This window comes from Culex quinquefasciatus, chromosome 2, assembly GCF_015732765.1.
Source record: "Culex quinquefasciatus strain JHB chromosome 2, VPISU_Cqui_1.0_pri_paternal, whole genome shotgun sequence".
NCBI lineage: Eukaryota > Metazoa > Arthropoda > Insecta > Diptera > Culicidae > Culex > Culex quinquefasciatus.
In genome coordinates this window covers 135,948,424-135,969,823 of record NC_051862.1, presented here as the reverse complement: position 1 = coordinate 135,969,823, position 21,400 = coordinate 135,948,424, and the positions used below count along the sequence as shown (strand labels likewise).

Here is a 21,400-nt window from a genome sequence, read left to right as displayed (position 1 = left end):
GGTGTGATTTTTAACACGATTTGTTTCGTTCGAGGGTTGGAGTGACCGTTTCCAAACATCGAGAAAGAGAGAGGGAGAGAAAAAGAGAGAGAGAGATACGACATGTGTTAATCGAGATTCGCTTGTGTAGGGATGTCACGGGAGTTGGGTTTTTCATGGAGATTTTTTTTCAGTGTGTGTATCTTTGGGTCTCGTTTCTGTTCCACACGGTATCTCTGCGGTACCGCCTCGTGAGGTGTGCTAGGAGAAATATGTGGTTTGTTAGATGGGAAATTTTGAAAACCCCCCTTGCCGTGAGAAAACCCGGAAAATCTTAACCAAAACGATTGAAGCCGAAAGCGGAGGTGGACCACCGAAGAAGATAAATTTTGTCAACGATTTTTTTTTCAGTGTTTTACGCCAAATGGGGGTGGTCACGGAGGTGGAGTTTGCCGAATTTTGTCGAATTTTATGGTTAGAAATTTTCGCAGATCTTTCCCGCCGCAGGGAGAAGCGACTTTTTAGCGCCAATTTTTGCCGAAAAGTTGAGAATGAACGAACGAAGACTTCGAAGAAGCAGGCTTCTTCTCTGTGTGTGTGTTTTTTTTTTCGTCGAGGAGGAGTTGACGGGGTGGGGAGCATGGTCTTTCGCTCTCTGCTCACCTTATGTGATACGTTAAACGCTCTTTTCTGGTAAATTTCTTCTCACAATACGTGCACCGGTACGGAGTCTCGCCAGTGTGTATTCTAAAAGAGTATTCGGGATCAAAGAAAGAACAGAGTAAGAGGTGGACACAACCGTGCACCTCGGATTAGTGGCGGGGTTCGTCTTGGTTTTGTTTTTAAAGGTGGGGAAAAGACTTGTTGCAATTTTTACGAGGAAAACCTTAACCCAGCTTTGAGAGCCAACAGCCAGCAGAATTGGGAGGAAAAGACACAAATATAACCAACGAAGACGAAGATTTTTAGGGCCAAATGTTTTCAACAGAAATTTTTGTACAATTTGGAAAAAATAACGAAAAAACATAACGATTTCAATGTAAATCCAGTGACTTTTTCCCCCCATCCCTTATTGGCGATTGTAACACACGCACACATTTGAAAAAACGACAGATTTCTTTTCTTTTGTTCTGCCCATTGTTCTGTTGTGCGCTTGTTTCGTCCACACCAATACAACCCTAAAGAAATAAATTAGAACTGAAAAAAAATACGCTTGTCGTTTCTTGGAGGAGCCAGGTTACAATTTTCCCAATACCAATTGAGACACGGATGGTGTGTGAGTACGAGTGTGCCATTGTGCGAGGTCGACTATTGTTCTCACGCACACACTCATACTCCCCCACTTTCGGGACGCTCACCTGACATGGTTCGTTAAATGCTCTTTGCGCGTGAATTTCTTTTCGCAATAGGTACACTGAAAGGGGGTCTCTCCAGTATGTAATCTGTCGGAAAGAAATTTGGCAGAGAAAAAAGGCAGAGGTTGGTTCCGAGTAGGAATTTTGGTGTTGTTTTTTGTTTCAGAAACGCGCCTCTCTCTCTTGTGGTGTTCTGTTTTTGATTAGATTCGTTTTTAGTTCCAGTGTATCGAGTAACATTTGAAAGGCTCTGACTCTTTACAAATGTTTTCTTCTTTTCAAACAGAAGGGACTGCATCGTAGGAACGGGCAAAATTTCGTTGAAGTCGTTTTTCTTTTTTTCTTTCTCACATTTGTTTGGTAAAATGGGAAAATTCTAACCCAAGCTTCAAGTGGAGCGGTGTAGTTCGTCTGATAACATCTTTGATTTGTTTTGTTTTCTTTCGCTTTCGGATCGAGATATCAACGCACAGCATTCGCACTACAGTAAGAAGTAAAAATCACTCCGACACACACATACAAACACACTCACAGACGCACGCTAATAAATACAACAAATTCACACACTCTAAGATCAAATCAAAACAAACGAGAGCAAACGAGACTATCGAGAAACAAAATAAAAGGGAAAACAATATTCTGGAAAATTATCATCTTCGCGATTGGAGAGAGTCAGAAGAGCACACTACTGTTTGGTTCGCTAGTAGTAGTAGTAGTAAATACGAATAGTAAACACCACTCTGACACACCCAAAGCCAGGTTACAATTTTCCCAAATGCCAACCAAATAATTAAAACAACAAAAAAAATAGTAGTGAAAAAGCTAACTACAAATAGAGGCACCGATCGAGAGTTACTAAAAATCCTACAAGTTTCACGAGAAAAAAATATATGTTCAAAGTAATCGGCGTGTGATAAATTAAGGAAAAACTTAAACGTGTGTGTGGCAAACTACTGGAATCAAAAATCGCTCAAATCTGGTTGCTGATTTGTGTTCAAATCAACTGTGATGGGTTAGATTTAGAGAGTAAAAAAAGGGCAAATAATAAACTTAAAAAAAATCAAGTCGACTCAACGACGCTCACCTGACGTGATTCGTTAAATGCTCTTTGCGGGTAAACTTCTTCTGACAGTACGAGCACTGGAAGGGCGTCTCGCCGGTGTGTAACCTGTTTGTGGGGAAAGAAAAAGAAAGAAAAGGCGGGAAGGTTGGGATATGAGGACAAGTCAGGTAAGTAATGCTAATTTTGAGTGGGTTTTTAGCTTATTTTGAAATTTTAAATGAATTTAATTGTTCAAAATTAAGCGTTTCCTTAGCTCTCTTTCTAGAACTTTAATTTCCAGTTTTAGAATTATTTCTTTTTTTGAAAATGCTTCACTTTAATTTTCAAACGAAATATTATCACAACACCATAACAATACAAAAAAACCTACACCTAAGTCGAATGATATATCATGTATATGTAAATTTAAATGCCCTTAATGAAATTTTAATCAAATCACATGGAACCTTTAAATTTACATGAGGTTGGAATGGGACCATCCATAAACCACGTAGACACTTGTTTTGAAATCTTCAGAACAAAATTGCCTCCTGATTTTTCGAGCCTATTTTGACAAACAAAATTGAACAAAATTGCCTCCTGATTTTTCAAGCCTATTTTGACAGGGGCCTTAACCCTTAACAATTTGAAGTCTACTTTAAAATAAAATATTATCACAATACGTAGAAACCTTTAAAAAATAGTTACATGATCAAAAGTATTACATAAGTACCGTAAGTAAGTGAACAAAACTAGTTTTAACAAATTTCAGGCATAATTCCGACTTTTTAGCAATTTTACCTAAAATTTATATGTATTTATATGGAGTTTTACATCAAATCACATCACAAATCCACAAGTAGAACAAGTAACCCATTGAAACAAAAACTGAAGTTGATGAAAAAAAATATTGAATTTTTTTTTTATCGTAAATAAGGCCGTTGCAAATATTTTTCAAAGTTTATGTCACCCCCCCCCTCCCCCCTTCAAAATTGGTCCAAAAAATCAGGGGGCAAAAAAAATATTTTTTCAGAAAACTTCAAAATTTTAATGAAAATAAAAGTCAAATCAACTGAAAACAATCTAAAACGCATTTTTCTGCATTGATCATTGAAATTTCAATGTACAGCACCGCGAAAACTTTATTTTTGGCAAAAAAAATAAATTTTCGTCAATACTTAGGTATTTTGGAAACTAATGATTGCAAAACAACTGGACAAGTGTATAATGCATTTTAAAACACTTTTTTCATTCAAATGTTAAAACCGTGGCTCGTAAATTCAATTTTTATTTATTTTTATTTTTTTGTCCCCCCCCCCTCGACTTTAGTCAGAGTCGAGGGACATAAACTTCAAAAAATATTTGCAACGGCCTAACTTTTCAGAATCCAGTTTTTCAGCTTTGGTTTGTTCGACAAAGTTGCAGCATCAAATTTCCGATGAGAATCTCACGTTAGACAATATTAGAATGAAAAAGCGCCATAAATCACAGAAAAATGTGTTTCTTCATACATTTTTTCGACTTTTTCCACACAATCTTTTCTCTATAGTTTCAATGGTTAAACGTTGACCAATTTATTGCTCATATTTGCAAAGCCTAACAAGACATATAATTTTATTGCTTATTTTAAAAATGGCAAAACTAAGTTTTTGTAACTTTGTTTGAAAAGGGGGGGGGGGGAGATTTTAATATAGCTGAATTTTAAGCTTCTAAATTTTATATTTTTTATCAAAGAACATATCCAACATGATTACATTATTTTTGTAATTTTGTCAATTTTGTTTTTTTATCAATGTTGAATTATCTAGCTGTTAGTAATTAAAAAAAATCAGTAAAAATCCAGTTCAATAAATTTATGTTCTACCACTCATTTTATGCAAAATATTTGAAGAGACTAATTATTTTTGTTATAACCTAAGCAAAAATTGATATAAATTTACTTATTTGCTTAAATTTTAACTGTTTCCATATGTTCAATATTTAAAAGGATAATCCGAAGTCCCATACAAACCTTCGGATAATAGAACTTCGGATAATGGAAACGTCGGATAATCGAGGCTTCGGATAATCGAATCTGAACTGTACATATTCTACAAACAAAAAAACTCAAATAAAGTGGAAATACATGCAAAATTTTGCTTCATTCGATATCCATATTGCAAATTATTAAAATTTGAGCATTTTCGTAAAAATACGGAATTTTGGGAAAAACAATATTTAATAAGGTGTTTTAAACGCACAAAATTTCGTTTTGTTCGATATCCAAATTCAAATTAACAAAATTAGAGTGCTTTCGAAAAAATTGTGTATTTTACAAAAAAAATATTGAATAAAGGTAAAATAGATACAAAATTTCGCTTCGATTAAAAATTGTTAGCACTTTAAAATTCGAATATTTAACAAAAAAAAACTAATGAAGTAAAAATGCAAAAAAAATATATAAATTTGAGTATTTTAGAGAATAATACGTTAGTTTGTTATTTATTTATTTTATTTTACTATTTATAGTGTGAAACTAGATATTATCAAAACATGAATTTTTAGTGAAAGTTTTGAAAATTAAAATAATTTGTTTGGATTAAGTCAACTTTAGAAATATATTAAAAATTAGTTTTCGTTTGTTATTGTCAATAAGATTATCGTCGATAGTATAATCGAAAACGATAACGATAGAACTATCGACAGTGTCCTAACTGATCAAACAAATTTCCGTGAGGTAGAGAAAATCGCAGAACTATCAGCGCTCTCTTTCTCTATCTTTTTAAAAATGCAACAGTGAGAGCGAGTTAGGGTGAAAAGTGTGATCTATTTTATTTAAAGATTTTTTTTCTCGAAAAAGATTATCTTTTTATATCTATTATATCATACGCGAAATAATAGCTTGAACAATCATTTGAACGGTTTTCGTAAGGAATTTCGATCCCACTTACACTTTCAGTGCTAAATCGTGAGAAGCTGAGAAGTATCGTTAACTTTTTGGTGATATTTTGAGAGCTCGAGAGAGATTTTCTTCTTTTTGTTTCAACACATCCCCCTTTCGTTGGGATCTCTGTTGATGGTCTAAATTATTCAAATTTATGTTTTATTTTTAAAATCACAATTCAAATTCTGATTTTACATTAAGCTTTTTCTGAAGCAATTATTTAAAACTTGGCTCAAAAAATCAGCAAAAAAAAGAGCAATTCGAAACAAACCCCCCTGCTCCCCCCAACACCCAATCTAAAGGACCGTGCGCAGGAGCCGTCCTCTTCCCTGTGCTCACCTTATGTGGTACGTCAAGCGTTCCTTTCTGGTGAACTTCTTCTCGCAATACGTGCACTGATAGGGAGTCTCTCCAGTGTGTATTCTATAGAAGAGGTTCGGGAAAGAGACAGAAAGGACACAGAATTGAGAGGGAGAGAGAGATAAAACACCTTCGATTAGTGCGTGGTTTAGTTTTTGCTTTTTTGAATGATATCTTGGGAGGGGCGGTGGTTGTGGTGGTGGGGGCGTGTTGGGCTTCTTAGCTATAAATTATAAAATTTTGAAGAATCTAAACTCAATCGAAACGACTTGGGTTAGAGTGTTGTCAAGGGAAAGCGTTTGTGTGTATGGGGGTTTGAATTGTTAATGCTGTTTGCTTTTGATGGCCAATGATGGAGGTTCGTTTTCAGAGAGCTAAGGATCGTCACTTTTAAATTTGAACAGCATCTTTTCATTTCCTTTTTCAAAATATGGCATCCAAAATGTGTCTACCCTGGAGAGGACTACTAACTAGTGCTAAATGATAAACAAACAGAAACAAAAGCGCTCACCTCGTGTGGTTTGTCAAGTGTTCTTTTCGCGTGAACTTCTTCTCGCAGTACGTACACTGGAACGGGGTCTCTCCGGTGTGTAACCTGCGGAATCAACCCCGGGCAGCGGGAGCAACATGAAAGAAAAGAAAACGGCAACGACACAGTGCAGTTAGTAAACAGATGACAGAGACGTTTCACGGATCTATTCAGGGAAAGTTGATCTCACCTGACATGGTTGGTGAGGTGTTCTTTTCGGGTGAACTTCTTCCCGCAGTAGGTGCACTGGTAGGGAGTTTCACCGGTGTGCAATCTGTTCCGGAGGAAGAGAAAGAGAAAAGAAGGTATCAGCGCTGGGTTCGGTGATCGAAGTAAGCCCTGGAGAGAGGGACGTTCGTGTTGGTAGTATATCTGACAGTTTAAATGGTAATTTTCAGAGATTTTTTGAATTGTCTGCTTTTAACAGTTGCGTTTGCGAGGAAAGTTAGGTAAACTTTGGCCGCCATGCAGAATCAAGACCCGGTTCCCTCAACGTCTGGGCAAGCGGAGGGTGCCACCCAAGTCACGCCCTTTGACAAGTTGAGCCGCAACCCGTTCGTGAACTTTACACGACCGTATCACCGGAAAGGCCTACGCGCCAGCGAAGCGATCAAGCGGGCCGCCCAAGATTGGAACCGGTTAACACCCGAGGACAAGGAACCATACCAACGGGAAGCGGCCGCAGCACTGTACCGAGGCAGAACCCGCAACCGAACGTTTAACCGTATCCTGAAGCTACTGGACGATGCGGAGAACTCTTCGGACGCAACCCGGACCTCAACCACGTTAGCCCGTATCGGCAGAATGACCAACCGCTGGGCTCTTCGGTCGTACCGGTCGGCCATTTCCCACGCCACGTTCCCGCAACTGCCGCCAACCCGCCGGCGAAGAGCTGCACCCCAGTCCGAATCCCAAATGTACACGTAAAGATTTGGCAAACCCGTTATCACTTTCTCTCGAGTTTAGAAGTCTTTCACCAAGAAAAAAACAAAATCCTACTACTTGCCCGAATAAAAACCAAACCAAAGCGAAAACCCAAAAAAAACACAACTAAAAAGCAGACAAAACAAAAACAATCATAGATTGTAGAAGACAGTACGCGCTCCTTCTGTGTTCTGTGTATGTGTGTGTGTGTGGTTCTTTTATTCGATAGTATTTTTTTACGGAGGGGGGGAAAACGGGACAAGGATGACGGGACGGCGAGGGGGTCCACAGTCCTACTCACCTGACGTGGTTCGTGAGGTGTTCCTTGCGGGTGAACGTTTTGCCACAGTACGGGCAGCGGTACGGCGACTCGCCGGTGTGCTGGCGCACGTGGTTCGTCAGGTGCTCCTTCCGGGTGAAGCTCTTGGCGCAGTAGCTGCACTTGAACGGGGACTCACCCTGCGGATGCTGCTGGCTGCCACCGCTGCTGCTGCTGCTGCTGCCCCGGATGTGGTTCACTGAAAGCAGAGTAAGGGGGTGGTAACGCGCGAGGTCGGGGGCGGAATCGGAGTTTTTTAGCTGGGGTGGGTTCCAGTTGATGCAACCCGTTGTCGTCGAAGCTGGTCCAACCTGGTGTTTGATTTTTGGTGGCGATTGGGCTTGAACTGAGAGTTTGATCGAAAGATTGATGTTTTGTCATCAAGGTTTTGATTCGCTACTAATGCAAGATTTGTTTATGACACTTTAAGTAATTTAAAATCGCTAACAGACAACCAAGAACGATCGCAACCAAAGACAGACAACCGCGGAGGACAGCGACGCGACAACCCCCGGCCGAACAAGGACGCGACACTCACGTTTACCGTTACTGTGGCCACCGCTGGTGGACGCAGTGTTGGTAGCGGATGATGGCACTAGGCTAGCGGACGGACCCGTTAGCATGTCGGAAGGTAGCTTTCCGAAGACTTCATGGTACGAGAGAAATTGACTGAGATCCTCGATGTTGACTTTCAACATTTCGACGTTGTTGGGCGGCTTGCTCGGGTCGTGATGCTCGGGCATGTTGATCTTGACGATCGACCCGTCCGGGCCGCGCACGTCCATCAGGTGGGTCGGTATCGACGGCACCTTGAACTCCGGCTTGACGATCGAGATCGGCTGGGGAGGATGGGCGGACTGCGGTGGGCCCCCTTGGGTGCCCGTTGGTGGCGCATGGTGACCGCTGGTGGCGTGGGCCGGGTGCACCTGCATGTTGCCTAAATACTGTGCCTTTGTGTGGTCCGACGAGACCGTCCCGTTCAGCTGCAGGTGGGCCCCGGGCGGTGCCGGTGCATGGCCCGTGCTTCCTCTGCCACTGTGTGCGTTCGCCGCAGCTGGTCCGGAAAGATTTGTAAGATGTGGCGATCCTGAATTTGGGGAAGGTTAAAAATCGAACGTTTAGACAGATATTCCCTATCGGAAGCAAGAGGAACCACTGAGATCTACGTGGGATACTAGCGCGCACCTATGGCCGATGTGGGTACAGTTGGCGCCGAGCTCGCACCGGGCGCTGTCGGCCCCGGAACGCCACTGGGATTGTGGTAGATTCCCGGCGCAGCCGGTCCTATTGCATGGTTCGCGGGATGCCGACTCCCTCCGCCCTTGGACGACGTCGTCGACGACGCTGGCTGGTGGGACGGAGGTGGCTGCTGGTGCGGCTGCTGCTGCTGCGGGTGTTGCTGCTGATCCGACTGCTGGTGGTGCGGATGCTCAACTTTAGGTATTGGATATACGTTTGAATTTTGGATCAAATTGGTCAGCACCCAAAACTTATTCATCTATAAGAAGGGAGAACACGGTGGATTAGAGTGGACACGGTGGTCCGCGCACGACCGATCTCTTTCTGCAGATCTACTGATGGACTGAGACTCTACGGAGTAGTGTTATCGTAAATGTTAAGCTAGTACAGACGCGCTAGGTCGGGTTCGAGATTGATTTGGGGTTAGCATTCGTACTATGGATGAGCTCCCAGGCTGTTGTTATTACTTCTGATGATTCGGTGCACGCAGCATTGGACGAGACACTGTGCCGGTAGTCGCTGAACCAGAACTTGCTGTCTAATACCCGGTATTTTGCTTCCTACAAAATTTGTAACGAAACGATACACATACAACAAACCATCAGAAATAATGTGACACGCTCGTGGGGTTTGTTAGTCATTGAGTTGATAAAGGGCACAAAACAGCTGGTGTGAGGCTTTCATTTGGGTATTCCACGCAAATACCGAATGGTACAACAACAGCTGCAAATTCAAGATAAACATAGCGTGCAACTTAAAAATGATAATAATTTGAACTAATAAACCAAGCCAATACAAGAAAAAAAAACTAAAAAAGAAACAGGTTACAGATTAGCCTAATATGTGCGTTTGTATGTACTGGAACGTGAAAGTCGCATCAGCTGCCTTTGCACAACTAAACAAGATAGTAAAACAACGGCTTACCTTTAGAAATAATCAACAAAAAAGGGGTTTGTTTGATCGAAATCGAGTAAAAGAACACAGTGTGTGTAAACAGAAGGAGCTATTATTCTATCTTCCAATTATGACTGACATCTGAAAATGTTTCAAAAAAAGAAGAGAGAGAGAAAGTGATAAACGCTGCGTTAGTGTGGCCGGGAACGAAAGGAAGAGAAAAAAAAAGATGATGGTGTCGAGAAACGAGAACAAGTAGAAGGTTTAACGACAACAACCACGAGTATCAGAAGCAAAAATAACTCCTAGATAACAACAAAAAACTGAGGAAGATCCAGGGAAAGCGGGAAGGCATTCCGGCGGGGTGTGTCGCACAGACATCCCAGACTGCCCGTAACATAATAACAACAACAATAACGAAAAAAAAAACCGGGACCAAAGAGGAATTGGAAGCAAAATAATCCGCTTTCCCCCGGGGTACACCAACTCTTGCCTGGCCTCGACACTTGAATGTTTTTTTTTCCTCCCTACTTTTATTTTCGGGGAATGCTGCTCTCCGCGCACCGGGAATAGACGACATGTACCCAAGATAGGAGGAAAAGCGTATTCTTCTAGCTGCTGGCAGAGCACCGCCACCGCTTTTTGAACCAGCTTCGCAAGAGGTGTTTAACCTCTCCTTGCCCTCACGCGAACGCGTCCAGACTACTCGCATACACGCACACACCGATCTACCCCATATACATACACCCCCTCCCTCCCGATCCCATCCCGCGTCCGATTCTACGAGCGCGTTACAGATGTTGCGTCGCCAAGCGGTACGTGTGTGCGTGGCGTTCTATCCCTCGAACCAGCATGCCCACCATGTCTGCGTGTGTTGGTACCCCGCCGCGGTCCGTAAACTGAAAAAGCGCGAACCAGCATGTTCAAACAGTACAAAATTTTGATCCCCCGCGCGCGTTCGGTTAAGTTTTCATTTCTTGTTCGCGACGGGGGAACGACGACGCAAAAGGCGCGCCGCTGTGAGTACGTCTGAATGCTCTCACTCTCCCGAGCACTACTACACACGCGAACATGTTGTCTGTGTCGCGGGTTGCACCACGAAAACCACGGAAGAGAAGGACAAAGAAGCCAAAGGGTGCGGCAGCGGCGGCTCAACCGAACCCAGAAATGTAGAATAGCCGAACCCCCCTGTGTGCTCCGGTCTTCTTCGTCGTCGTCGTCACTGTCCCGCCAAAGTCATGTCTTGAAGTTTGATTTTGTAGTTTACGGAGGTGCTCCCTCTGCCTTCAGTCGCAACCGTCCTCTGGTCAAGCTAGAGGGGGGGATGTCGTGGTACAGGGAGCTCTTCAAGACCGGGGAAGGGGTGCCTCGCCGAAGAAACCGCATTTAGCCGGCACGAAAACGAGACGGAGCGAAAACAAGTGAGCCAAAGCGAGAGAAGGGGAACGCGAGAATGACAGCGAAGCTGCGGGACGGGTTTGTGTAGCACGCTGTGTGTAGATTAACCGTACGGTGGAAGGGGTTCGGAACGTTGCAGGCGACCGAGTAGCGTGGCAAGTTGTTGTGCACATTTAATTTTGTAACTAGAATGCAATCTCTCTTCTAATACGGACTTCAAAATCTAGGGTTGCGGTCTATCTTCAGTAAATAATATTAACCACAATATGACGATGATGAACAAAAATCACTTCACTTGCATCAGTTGTATCAGTCGATATAATGACAAATATGTACTATCATTATAAATGTAGAATATGCAGTGGTGTCCATTCATTGATAAACAATAATCAAGTCATTAAGATCAGTAGTATCAGTCACTGGTATATATTCTGCTTGTGTTTTTTTGCACTCTGTGTTTTAACGTCACACCACTATTGTGTAGATAGATTGTGCTTGTGGTGTTTGTAGCTACAGCGTGGTGTACATTTTTTTGATAAACAATAATCACGTCATCTAGATCAGTAGTATCCGTCGCTGGTACATATTCTGCTTGTGTTTCTGCACTCTGCGTTTGTATCATCACATCACTATGCTGTAAATTTATTGATATACAATAGTCATGTCACCTGCTTCAGTAGTATCAGTCAACGGTACATATATTGATGAATAAATGCTAACAATATGTATGAAAAATATGTTGCTTGAGATTATCCTCCCGGTTTCTGTAGCTTTAATCTGGTATACATTTGATGATAAACAATTTTCACGTCATCTGGATTAGTAGTATCAGTCGATGGTATATATTCTGCTTGTGTTTTGCACTTCGCGTTTGTAACATCACATGACTATGCTGTACATTTATTGATAAACAATAATCACGTCATCTAGATCAGTAGTATCAGTCGATGTTACTTATGCTGCTTGCTCCGTTTTTGTAGCATCACCTCATTATGGTGTCCATTTATTGATAAACAATAGTCACGTCACCTGCATCTGTATAGCATCAGCCGGCATTGGGTGGAAAATGCAAACAGCCAAATTTCCCGCTCATTATGTTCGTGCGCCCTTCCTGGAAAAGCCGCAAAACATTGTCCAACCGCAACCCGTCTGCCGTTGTCCAGCGTCCAATCGATAAGGTGTACCATATGTTTCCGTAAGTCCTCTCGCAGTCTGAACACCTTCCTCGCTCTTTCTCGCTCTCGAGCCGGCTGGAAGAGGAGCCCACGCAATCGACCCAGAGACGCTCCGACCTACGGTAATCGCTACACACGCACACAGGGATTCAACTTCGCTCTCTCTCTCGTTCGTCCGTGTCTGTCTGTCTTGCTTGCTCTCCCTCCCCGAAAGTCATAGTCCGCGTCTACGCTACTGCCGTCTACCCAGACTCTGGTCAGGAACTGCTGCTCTGCCGCCGTCGCTTCTGCTTCTGCTATTGCTGCTGCTAGCCGAAGCAGCAAGCACCACACAGCACAGACAACTTCTCGGTCAGAGAAGATACCGTGTGGAACGAGAAACGAGAATGTTTTAAAATGAAATGAGACACACAAGAGAGAGGTATAAACACATATGTACGGTTTTTGGTGGGAATACACAATATTTGAAAAAGGAATGAAACTTGTATGTGTGTATGTATGTGTAGATTGAATTGAAAGGAAGGGCATGAAAAAGTCAAGAACGCCGTGAAACGCTTACATCAAAAGCTCTCCTCCTCCTCCGGCGGCGCTGCTGCTGGCGGCGGTATTGACGATGTTCTGGATGAACGACGATGTCGCTGCGGCGGCCGCGGCTGCTGCTGCTGTCGCTGACGTCGCGCCCCAACCAGTTTTGATTCGCTGTTGCTGCTGTTGGTGCTGCTGCTGCACTTGTAGTAGTGTGGCCGCCGCCGCCTGCTGCTGCTGTTGTTGCGCCTGCTGTAGCGGAGGTTGCAGGTATTGGTAGTGGTGGTGCTGGCGGTGCTCCCGATCCAAATGTGGAAGAACTTGCTGCTGCTGCTGCTGTCGGAGAAGAGGATTACCGGAATCCATTTGCCGGAACGGAGCCCCAATCCAGAGGACCAGCCTCGACTACCAATCCACCGCGCACCCGCACACACACGCACTCACGTACGCACAAACACACGCACACCGCACACTGACTGGTGCTGGTGCCTCAACTTTTGCTTCTTCGTCTTCTTCTCCTTCTTTTGCTTTGCCGCAACTCCACTCTTTGTTCGTTCGTGAACGCACACTCTTCTTCCTTTCCTCTAGAAGCCGGATTGAACTTCTTCTTCCTCTTCTTCTTCTTCGTTTGCCTTTTTCGCTTCACTTGTCTGCTCTGCGCTTCACTTTCTATCAATAGACCATATTTCCAATCAGATCACAGACGATCACAGCTTGCAGGGGGTTCCACTTTTCTACTTGTTTTCGCTTTCTTGCCACAGCTGCTCCTCCGACACTGCAGAATATTCTTATTTTTATTTATAGACGCCTTTAATGTCCGCCATTGTTGTAATAATTAACCAAAAAAAGATCCAACCGAGCGCGCTCGGTAAAAAAGTCGAGCTGAGCGCAGCAACACACGACCAGCGACGACGAGAAGATGGTGGCGGAGTGAAAAATGCTATGCCTCTCCTCTCGGCCGCGGCTCGATTCGGCTCCGGCCAGCAGCGCAGCGGCGCTCTCTCCTCTCTCCCCGAAACAGAAAACCCGACCCGCCGTGTGCGGCGGACGGGAGCCGCGCTCTCTCTCTCTTCTCTCGTTTTCGTGTCTCATACCTCTCACCCTAAAACACCATACGCACACACACATTCACACACCCACAAACGTGATCACGCAATCTGCCCCTCGCTGAGAAGGGAGCCGCAGCAAACAGCAGCTCCTCTAGCGGGGCCTCGCGGGATTACTTTCCCTGTTTCCCCCTCGCGACGCAAAGACGGCGGACGACTTAGTGCAAGTATTTAATTATCATTTTCACTGTGCGAGTGTATCGGATTACCATTCATAGGGAGCAGCACCGATTGAAATTGAATCCATCCGTCTAATGCCAGTAATGTTTTTCTCTCTGGCGGACGTGTGGGTAGATTGACTTTTCGACGTGATCGAGGCGCGGGTCGTCGCCGATTGTGGGCATCGATAAACAATGCATTCAATTGAGAAAACACCCACCAGATTTAGGAAAAGTTGATTATTTTGCTGTTCACTTCTGATGACTTACTCGAAGTACACATTTCTAATAAGAAACATAAAATTGTTAAATTTGATTGGTGTCATGTTAAAGTAGAATTGCCAGAACATCAACAGTTATGGCTCATCGAACAAGGTTTCCAAAATCATACCTAAGTTTCGATACGTTACTGTTTGTTGAAAAGTTATTAGCTTCCGAAAAGGACCGTTTTTGCACAGACGGCTCAAAAGGTGCTACCTATTCAAAATTTAATGATAGAGATTGGATGACTACTGCGCCCTCCACAGGTAAAACCTGAAACAGTTGCTCTTCTCCAAACATTTTGACGAATTTTCCCATACAAACTTCAAGCGATTAGAGGGATGGGTTCCCGTGGTCAGAATGAGCTCAAATTTGGAATTAAGCTTAATGATGGGTCAATCTATGATTTTAGGGGGTAGCCCCGAGAAAGCCCGGATTTGGACCACCCTATTATCCATACTACTTAACTTAGCTATTGTAGGTAAAGTGTTCGAAAATAGCCCATCAATGGATGCAGAAATATAGTCCAATAAATAAAAAGTTTTTTTTCAGTTTTCATAAATTTTGTATTATTACAACAAGGAGAAACTCGTTGCTAAATTTCAGATCACTTTTATCTTTCTTTTTATTATGAATATTTATATATTTTCATAATTTATCTTTTCAGTTCAATTAATTTTATTAGTGCATAATAAATTCATAATTTTGTATTGCTGATAACCTTATTCTGCCCATGTTCTCATCAATGTCCCATATGCAACTGAGAAAAACGCAAGACAAGTTTGGTGTTAAATTTTAACGAAAAACTAGATTTTCTCCAGATTTATAAAACAAAGTACTGCATTTTTTTTCTAAAAGAGCACAACAATTTGAACCAAACTGTATCAATAACTTAAAAGATATAAAAATGTATATGTATATGTACTGTGCATTTTAAAGTGATTCGATATTCTAGCGATGAATTTGGCAAGAGAAGGGAAAACCACAACAAAAAACTCCGAGCAGAGAAGGCATTTTTGAATTATTGCATTCCAGTTAAAGATGCTTCTATAATTCTGTACGTAGCACTAGTAGATATATTACTAATGAACAACTTTGTAGAACATTGTTTTCTTCTAAACTGAATGCTGTTGAAACTAGAGCGTAAACAAAAACCCCCTCACATAAGCGAGTGAAGGACGCCGATGGTGGCATTTTTTGACACTTAAGTGCTCATAACTTTTGATATTGTTTTCATAGATCACTGGAATGATCTTCTAGATAAAATTTCTTCTACTAAAATATCTGGAATCAGACCTACAGCAAAAACCAAAATATTAAATTAATTCTGAATTAATTATTCTGTTGAATGTTAAATGTAGGATCATCACATAACCCAAAATTTTGCAGTATATTTTGCAAATAAAATGAAAAAAATTACCTCAAAACATATCTAGAGTTTTGCCTTCCTCACCTTACTGAGGAAAGGCTATAAAACCACTCGATGAACTTCTCTATTAGACCTCCTAGACCCACCTTTATTTTAAAGGTCCTATAAACATATGAAACACAATAGCTTATAGGATCTTTAAAAACTATAGTTCTTGAAGAAAAAATAACTGACCAACAAAACCTTGAAAAAATCACTGCGCAGGCTAAACTCGAGGGCAAGCATCCCCAGAAACACGTGCACTTTGAATTAAAAAAAAAATTCGACAGGGCCGAATGGTTTTCTCCAAAGTTTGCATAGAGAATTAGGGCGGTGGCATGCAATATGTGCGAGTAGCGAACAGCACTAATTCTCCATACAAACTTTGGAAAAACCCAGTTTCTGGGGACCTCAAACTACATGCTTCCCATCGAGTTGAGCCTGTGCAGGAATTTTGTTGGTCGGTGTAATCGGTTTCATTCCATTTTATGCTTGCCGTGTTTATACTTTTTTACAGTGTACAGTTGCTTTGTTTTGGTTCCGTAATTAATAGCTGTCTATTGGTTTGGCTTTGGTATTTTGATAACTTTGACCAGTAAGACAAAGAACATTGTTAAATAATAAAAAATAATTCGCTTAGAAAAAAATCTTAAACTCTTAATTAAGTCCTAAAGTTAAGCTTAAATTGCTGATTAATTGTGCATAACGATAAAGCTTATTTTTCTGAGCATAGGGGTGTCATTTCGAAAAAAAAAAAAAAAAGAACGCAGGCTTGCAAATAACATGGTAAATTTTGAACGCTAATATCTTCCTTCAGACAAATTGAAGGGTAAATCCAATTCAAATTTAGTGAGTATTTTTTTTTTAAATTCCAACGTTGTCAAAATAGTTTTAATATCGAAACTATTTAATTTTTTGAGAGTTTCTATATGCAGATAATATGCAAGCAAAATGAGCGCTTCCCTAACACCGACAAGAATGTCTTATAATTAGAAAGCATAACCTTTTTTTTTTTTTTTTCGTTAAGCTTCATCATCCCGGTACGAGAATCGAGCTCACTACCTCTGGATTGGACATCCAGCAAGCCGCTAGTCGAAACCCATACCCTACCGGTCCATATTCCCAGTGAACACATTTACTCTTTTAAGGGATCTGACTTATGAATGACTCTGACTTATCTGACTGAAATTGATCACCGAATAAGCGCTTCCCAAACACGGATGTGAACTTCAAGTACCCAGAATGCATAACATTCCAATGAAAATCTTGCGGCTTTACCAAACCACTAAATTCATTTTCTAGTACCTCTCGTTAAACTTAACCAACATGAACTGCTTGCAAGGTATTGGGACTGATTGCTAATTTATCCAGTTGTTTATCACCTTTAATTCTGGAGCAACATTTGAAGAGGGGGCATAAGCATTTTGACAGCTAAGACTATTTTGAAAATTCCGAGGCAATGGGCAACTATTTTACAAAACCCGCAATGTTGAAACGTAATCGTTGAGGCCAGCTATAGTTGTACATTTCGAGTTTTGTGAAAAAGTTAGGTATTGTTTTGTCACTGATTAATGCTAACAATAAATATTTAACTCAATATTCAATTTAATTTTCCATTCTCACTTTTTACTTATGAACGAGAAAAATAAATCACATCTCCATATCCCGATCCAATTTGATCACCGATTCTTCCCACTACCGCCGCACACACAACACAACACAAACACACCAGAATCAAACTGCTCCACACTGGCAGAGCACCTCCCCCCGACCCGACGCAATCCCCTCACGCGCACGCACACTTGCCCAAACCAGAAAAAAAGCTCGCGCGCGCTCTTTTTTTATAAGTGCAAGCTTCTCACGCACACCACCCGCCGCCGCCGCAGACAGCTTCGTGTTCTTTCCGACGAAGGGGAGCAGCCGCGCCGCGCACGAAAAAAAAAGTACGAGAGGGAGAGAGCGAGAAGGCACCGAACGAGAGAGCAGGGGAGCGCGTCACTTCTCGCTCGCTCGCTCTCTCGGCCAACAATTACTTCATTCGCACTTTTTTTTTTCTTCACTGAAATATGGCTTTTTTTAGGGGAATTATTTTTTATGAAAGACAACTTTTTTTCCTAGCACTGTTTCCCGGAAGGGTCTCACGGTTCGCTTCGGGGAAAAATTTGGCCCGGCCAGCTGGAACCGGCAGTCGCTTTTCCCCCCGCGAAAATCCACTTTTTCGTCGGCTTTTTTTTCTCTTCTCAGAAGCCGACCGCGACGACTGTCATGGCGACCTTTTTTCCACCTCGTCTCTGGCCCGCACGAATCTCAGCAGGCCAAGCCGCCGAACGCTTACCAATTTTTCACTCTTCTTCTTCCTCCACACACACTCTCTTCGTCTTCTTCTTCTTTCCCGTCGGCAAATCCGGATTCGGTCGCGGGCGAAAAAAGCGGTTCCGCGGGGCAAATTTGGATTGCGAAAGCCGAAAAAACTCGCGCGGATTACGGACCACGACACCCGGCGGGGACACAAACGGCCGGAACTTGGGGTGAAGCTTGATTTTTTTTTTTTTGCTTTTTTCTTCACTGGGGGACAGAGCACTGTTCGCGCGAGAACCGGCGGGCACCTCCACTTCGTGGTCTGGTCTGGTCCTGTCTGTCTGTCTGGCCGAACCGCGAGAGGAGGCGAGGCACACACCAAGAAGAAATTTTATCGACGCCGACTCGGAACGGGCCCGTGGCGCGGCGGACGAAAGCAGAAGAAGGATGTTGGCGATGTGGAAAAAGAGCGGAGAGGAGCGCAGAAGAGGCGCAAAAATTCTCTCATTTTTTGTTGCGGCATGGCACAGTGGGACTTTGCTGTGTGGGTGGGTGGGTATGCGATTTTTTGGGGGAAAATTGCGTCAGAAAAAGTGAATCGAATTGGAAATTCATATTATCAAAATAGGATTTTTTTCTGGATTTTCAGGTTCAGGACACTTGCACATAGCATTTAACTATAGTTTGAGAAATATACCAATTTCAGTTTGCAATCAATCAAAGTATCTCTGTTTAAACAAATCCAGAGTTTTTTTTGAAAAGGTGCTATAAGCTATTGCCTTTCATATGTTTATAGGACCTAATCAAAAAAAGTCGAGAAATCAACAAAGATAAGTTACTTGCATACCCCCCATTGCTTTAAAAATATGCCATATGGGTTTACTGAATCTCTGTTTTCTATCTTAAAGCTACCTCTTTAACCAGATAAAAAGTTGTAAACTTTAACAGGCTCTCATCGAAAATAACCAAACAATTACAATTATAATTGAAAACGCTTGCGAGGAGCTGTAACACAAAGCCATTGATGATTTGTCCATAAAATCTAACTTTCAGTTGATAAACCCAAAAAAAAATAACTTTATTCAAAACAGTGGTTGAATATTTGTGTCCCGTCCGTGTAGATCAATCGGACCGCACACTGAACTTGCAGTCCAGAGGTCGTTGGTTCGAACCCCGCAGCGGGTGCCCTAAAATTCTAATAGTAAGTATGGGAATTCGGCGCCTTCGCCCGAGCCATGCTTCCGTAAACTGAGGAGCCCACTGTTTTAAGACGGTTGAAACCACTTTCTGGTAGCTGTAACTCAAAGCAAACACACTGTTTGGCTGAAAATTTAAATATAAATTTTCTTCACCCGAGCAATTTAATGAGTTTGTGACACAGACCAAACAATATGTCCATAAGGGTGACAAGAAAAATCAGAAAAATTGTAAAATCTCTAGAGATACCCTCTGGCTCGATTCTTCAGGCAAAAATAAGTAACTGTGTCAATTTTGAGCCAAATCGGTTAAGGTTTAAGGGTCCCTATAGATCGTTGAAGTTTGTATGGGAAAAGCCGCAAAAATGTATGGAGAACAATATCATTTCAGGATTTTAGCAAAAGGCGGCAGAGGTCTCACCCAAAATTATCCAAATCTTGAAGGAAATTCTAAACTCTGTCGAAGGGTGCAAACAGATTCAAGTTGATCCCTAAATTATACCGTTTTTTTTATTTATGATTTTTTGGAATATTTTTTCTTGGTTCTTGAGTTTTTGAATTTTTAAATTCTGGGTTTGAAATTCAGAAATGTTTAAGTTTATTTCATTTATTTTTATAATATTACTTTTTTTAACTCTTAATTTTTATACATTTTTTATTTTTTTTATTTTCCGAATTTATTTTAGATTTTGATGATAACTGAATTTTTGAATTAAAATCAAATAATTTTAATTGGAAATTAAAAATTTTCAAAATAGCTAAACTTTTTATGTTTTTAATTTCTTTAATTTTCAAATATATATTTTTTATATTATTTTATTATTTATTTTATATTGCTAAATTATTTTTTATTTTTTTTAGCTTTTAATTTTTTTACTCCTAAATTTTTGAAACTCAAACTTGATATATTTTTAATATCTTGACAGATACGTATTTCATCTACTATTTGCAGACTTCATCAGTAAGAAAATAAAAAATATGAAAATGAATGTTCATGATACGATTATCCGAAGTCGATAATCGAGGAGTCTGGACAGTAATTTTAGTTTTTGGAAATTGTGATTTTTTTTCTTCTTCCAGAACACAAAATGATTTTTTTTTATGGCTTTTCCCTCTATCTCCCTGAATTCTGAGCAAAAGAAAATGCGTCCTTTTAATTTTCTACATTTGAGGATCCTGAATATTTTGATTCGGCCCCATGAGACAATTCAGGATTGTGATAATATTGTGCTATCGAATACAAAATTATTAGAAATTTTGTAATTTTTAGTCAAAAGTTTATTTGAAAGCAAATCAAAATTATATAATTGTTTCATCAAGGCATATTGCAAAAGAGCACCCGCAAAGAAACTTCAAATGCAACTTTCCGTTTATGTTCCCTGTAAGCTGCGTACCGCACAAAAGCTAGTACGAAGATCAAAAGGAAAAGGATCAAGAAACAGCTTTATGAACAGCAGAACAAAGGAGCGATTTTTTGGAGCTTTTCTTCACCCTCTCTGGCTTGCTTTCGCTGCCGCTGCTGCCCATTTGATTTTTTGCTTGACCGGTTCCTCCCGAAGTGCGTATACCGCTTAAAAAAATCGTGACCCTTTCCTCGACCGTTTCTTGGGCGTTTTTTGTTGTTGTTTATTTTATTTTAGTTTGATTGCCTTTATTGACAAATAAATATTCAATATATTCAAAAAGACATAATTTCTTTTATTTGAATAAAAATGAAAATTTTAAATACCAAATAATTCAATTTTCTAGAATGAAATGGCACTTTCCTGTTATTTTTACACTTTTTGTATTTTAAAATCGCCTTTCTGATAAAACAATTAGTCAAATTCCAACTGAAATATTAAATAAGTTTCGCTAAAAAAAATAAAGGGCTTAAGCTTAAGGAATTCCAATAAAGGAGCGTTCTTTTATTACGTCGCGCAAAAAAAAATGATTTTTAGTGACAGTTCGCCTTTTTTTTAGATTGACTTTGACCAATCAACGGGGTACAAACTAAAAAAGTGTCAAACAAAATAGTTACCAAAAAGTGGTTGAGTGTATTATTCGGTAAAAAAAACTACTGAGCAACTCAAATTAACCGAAATCTAGCGTTTATTGGAATATGGAATTTAGATCAGTCAAAAAATATGTACGGTACTGTCAACATGAATTTACTGAGCTTTAGTAGGGTTTTACAACCCATCTGAATTAATTTAGCTACTTTTTGTGCCAATTAAGAAAAAACGATGACAGCTTATTTTTTTACCATCATAACCTGTTCAATCCCACCGTTCCGCAATGCTTGGATTTGCTCGCTGATCCGATCCCATAT

General features: G+C 41.1%; 1 protein-coding gene across 1 annotated transcript in view; it reads right to left on the bottom strand.

Annotated features, from left to right (window-relative positions):
• Positions 1-21,400, bottom strand: part of LOC6038629 (zinc finger protein 845) — a 65,268-nt gene that overhangs the window by 34,384 nt on the left and 9,484 nt on the right. Inside the window, exons 3-12 of the mRNA XM_038250811.1 lie at positions 12,697-12,998; positions 8,617-8,929; positions 7,970-8,518; positions 7,414-7,630; positions 6,379-6,462; positions 6,171-6,254; positions 5,639-5,722; positions 2,419-2,502; positions 1,338-1,421; positions 643-726 (exon numbers count right to left, since the gene is read on the bottom strand). Coding sequence (XP_038106739.1) covers positions 643-726; positions 1,338-1,421; positions 2,419-2,502; positions 5,639-5,722; positions 6,171-6,254; positions 6,379-6,462; positions 7,414-7,630; positions 7,970-8,518; positions 8,617-8,929; positions 12,697-12,998 — 1,885 coding nt within the window. The remainder of the gene's footprint in view (positions 1-642; positions 727-1,337; positions 1,422-2,418; positions 2,503-5,638; positions 5,723-6,170; positions 6,255-6,378; positions 6,463-7,413; positions 7,631-7,969; positions 8,519-8,616; positions 8,930-12,696; positions 12,999-21,400) is intronic.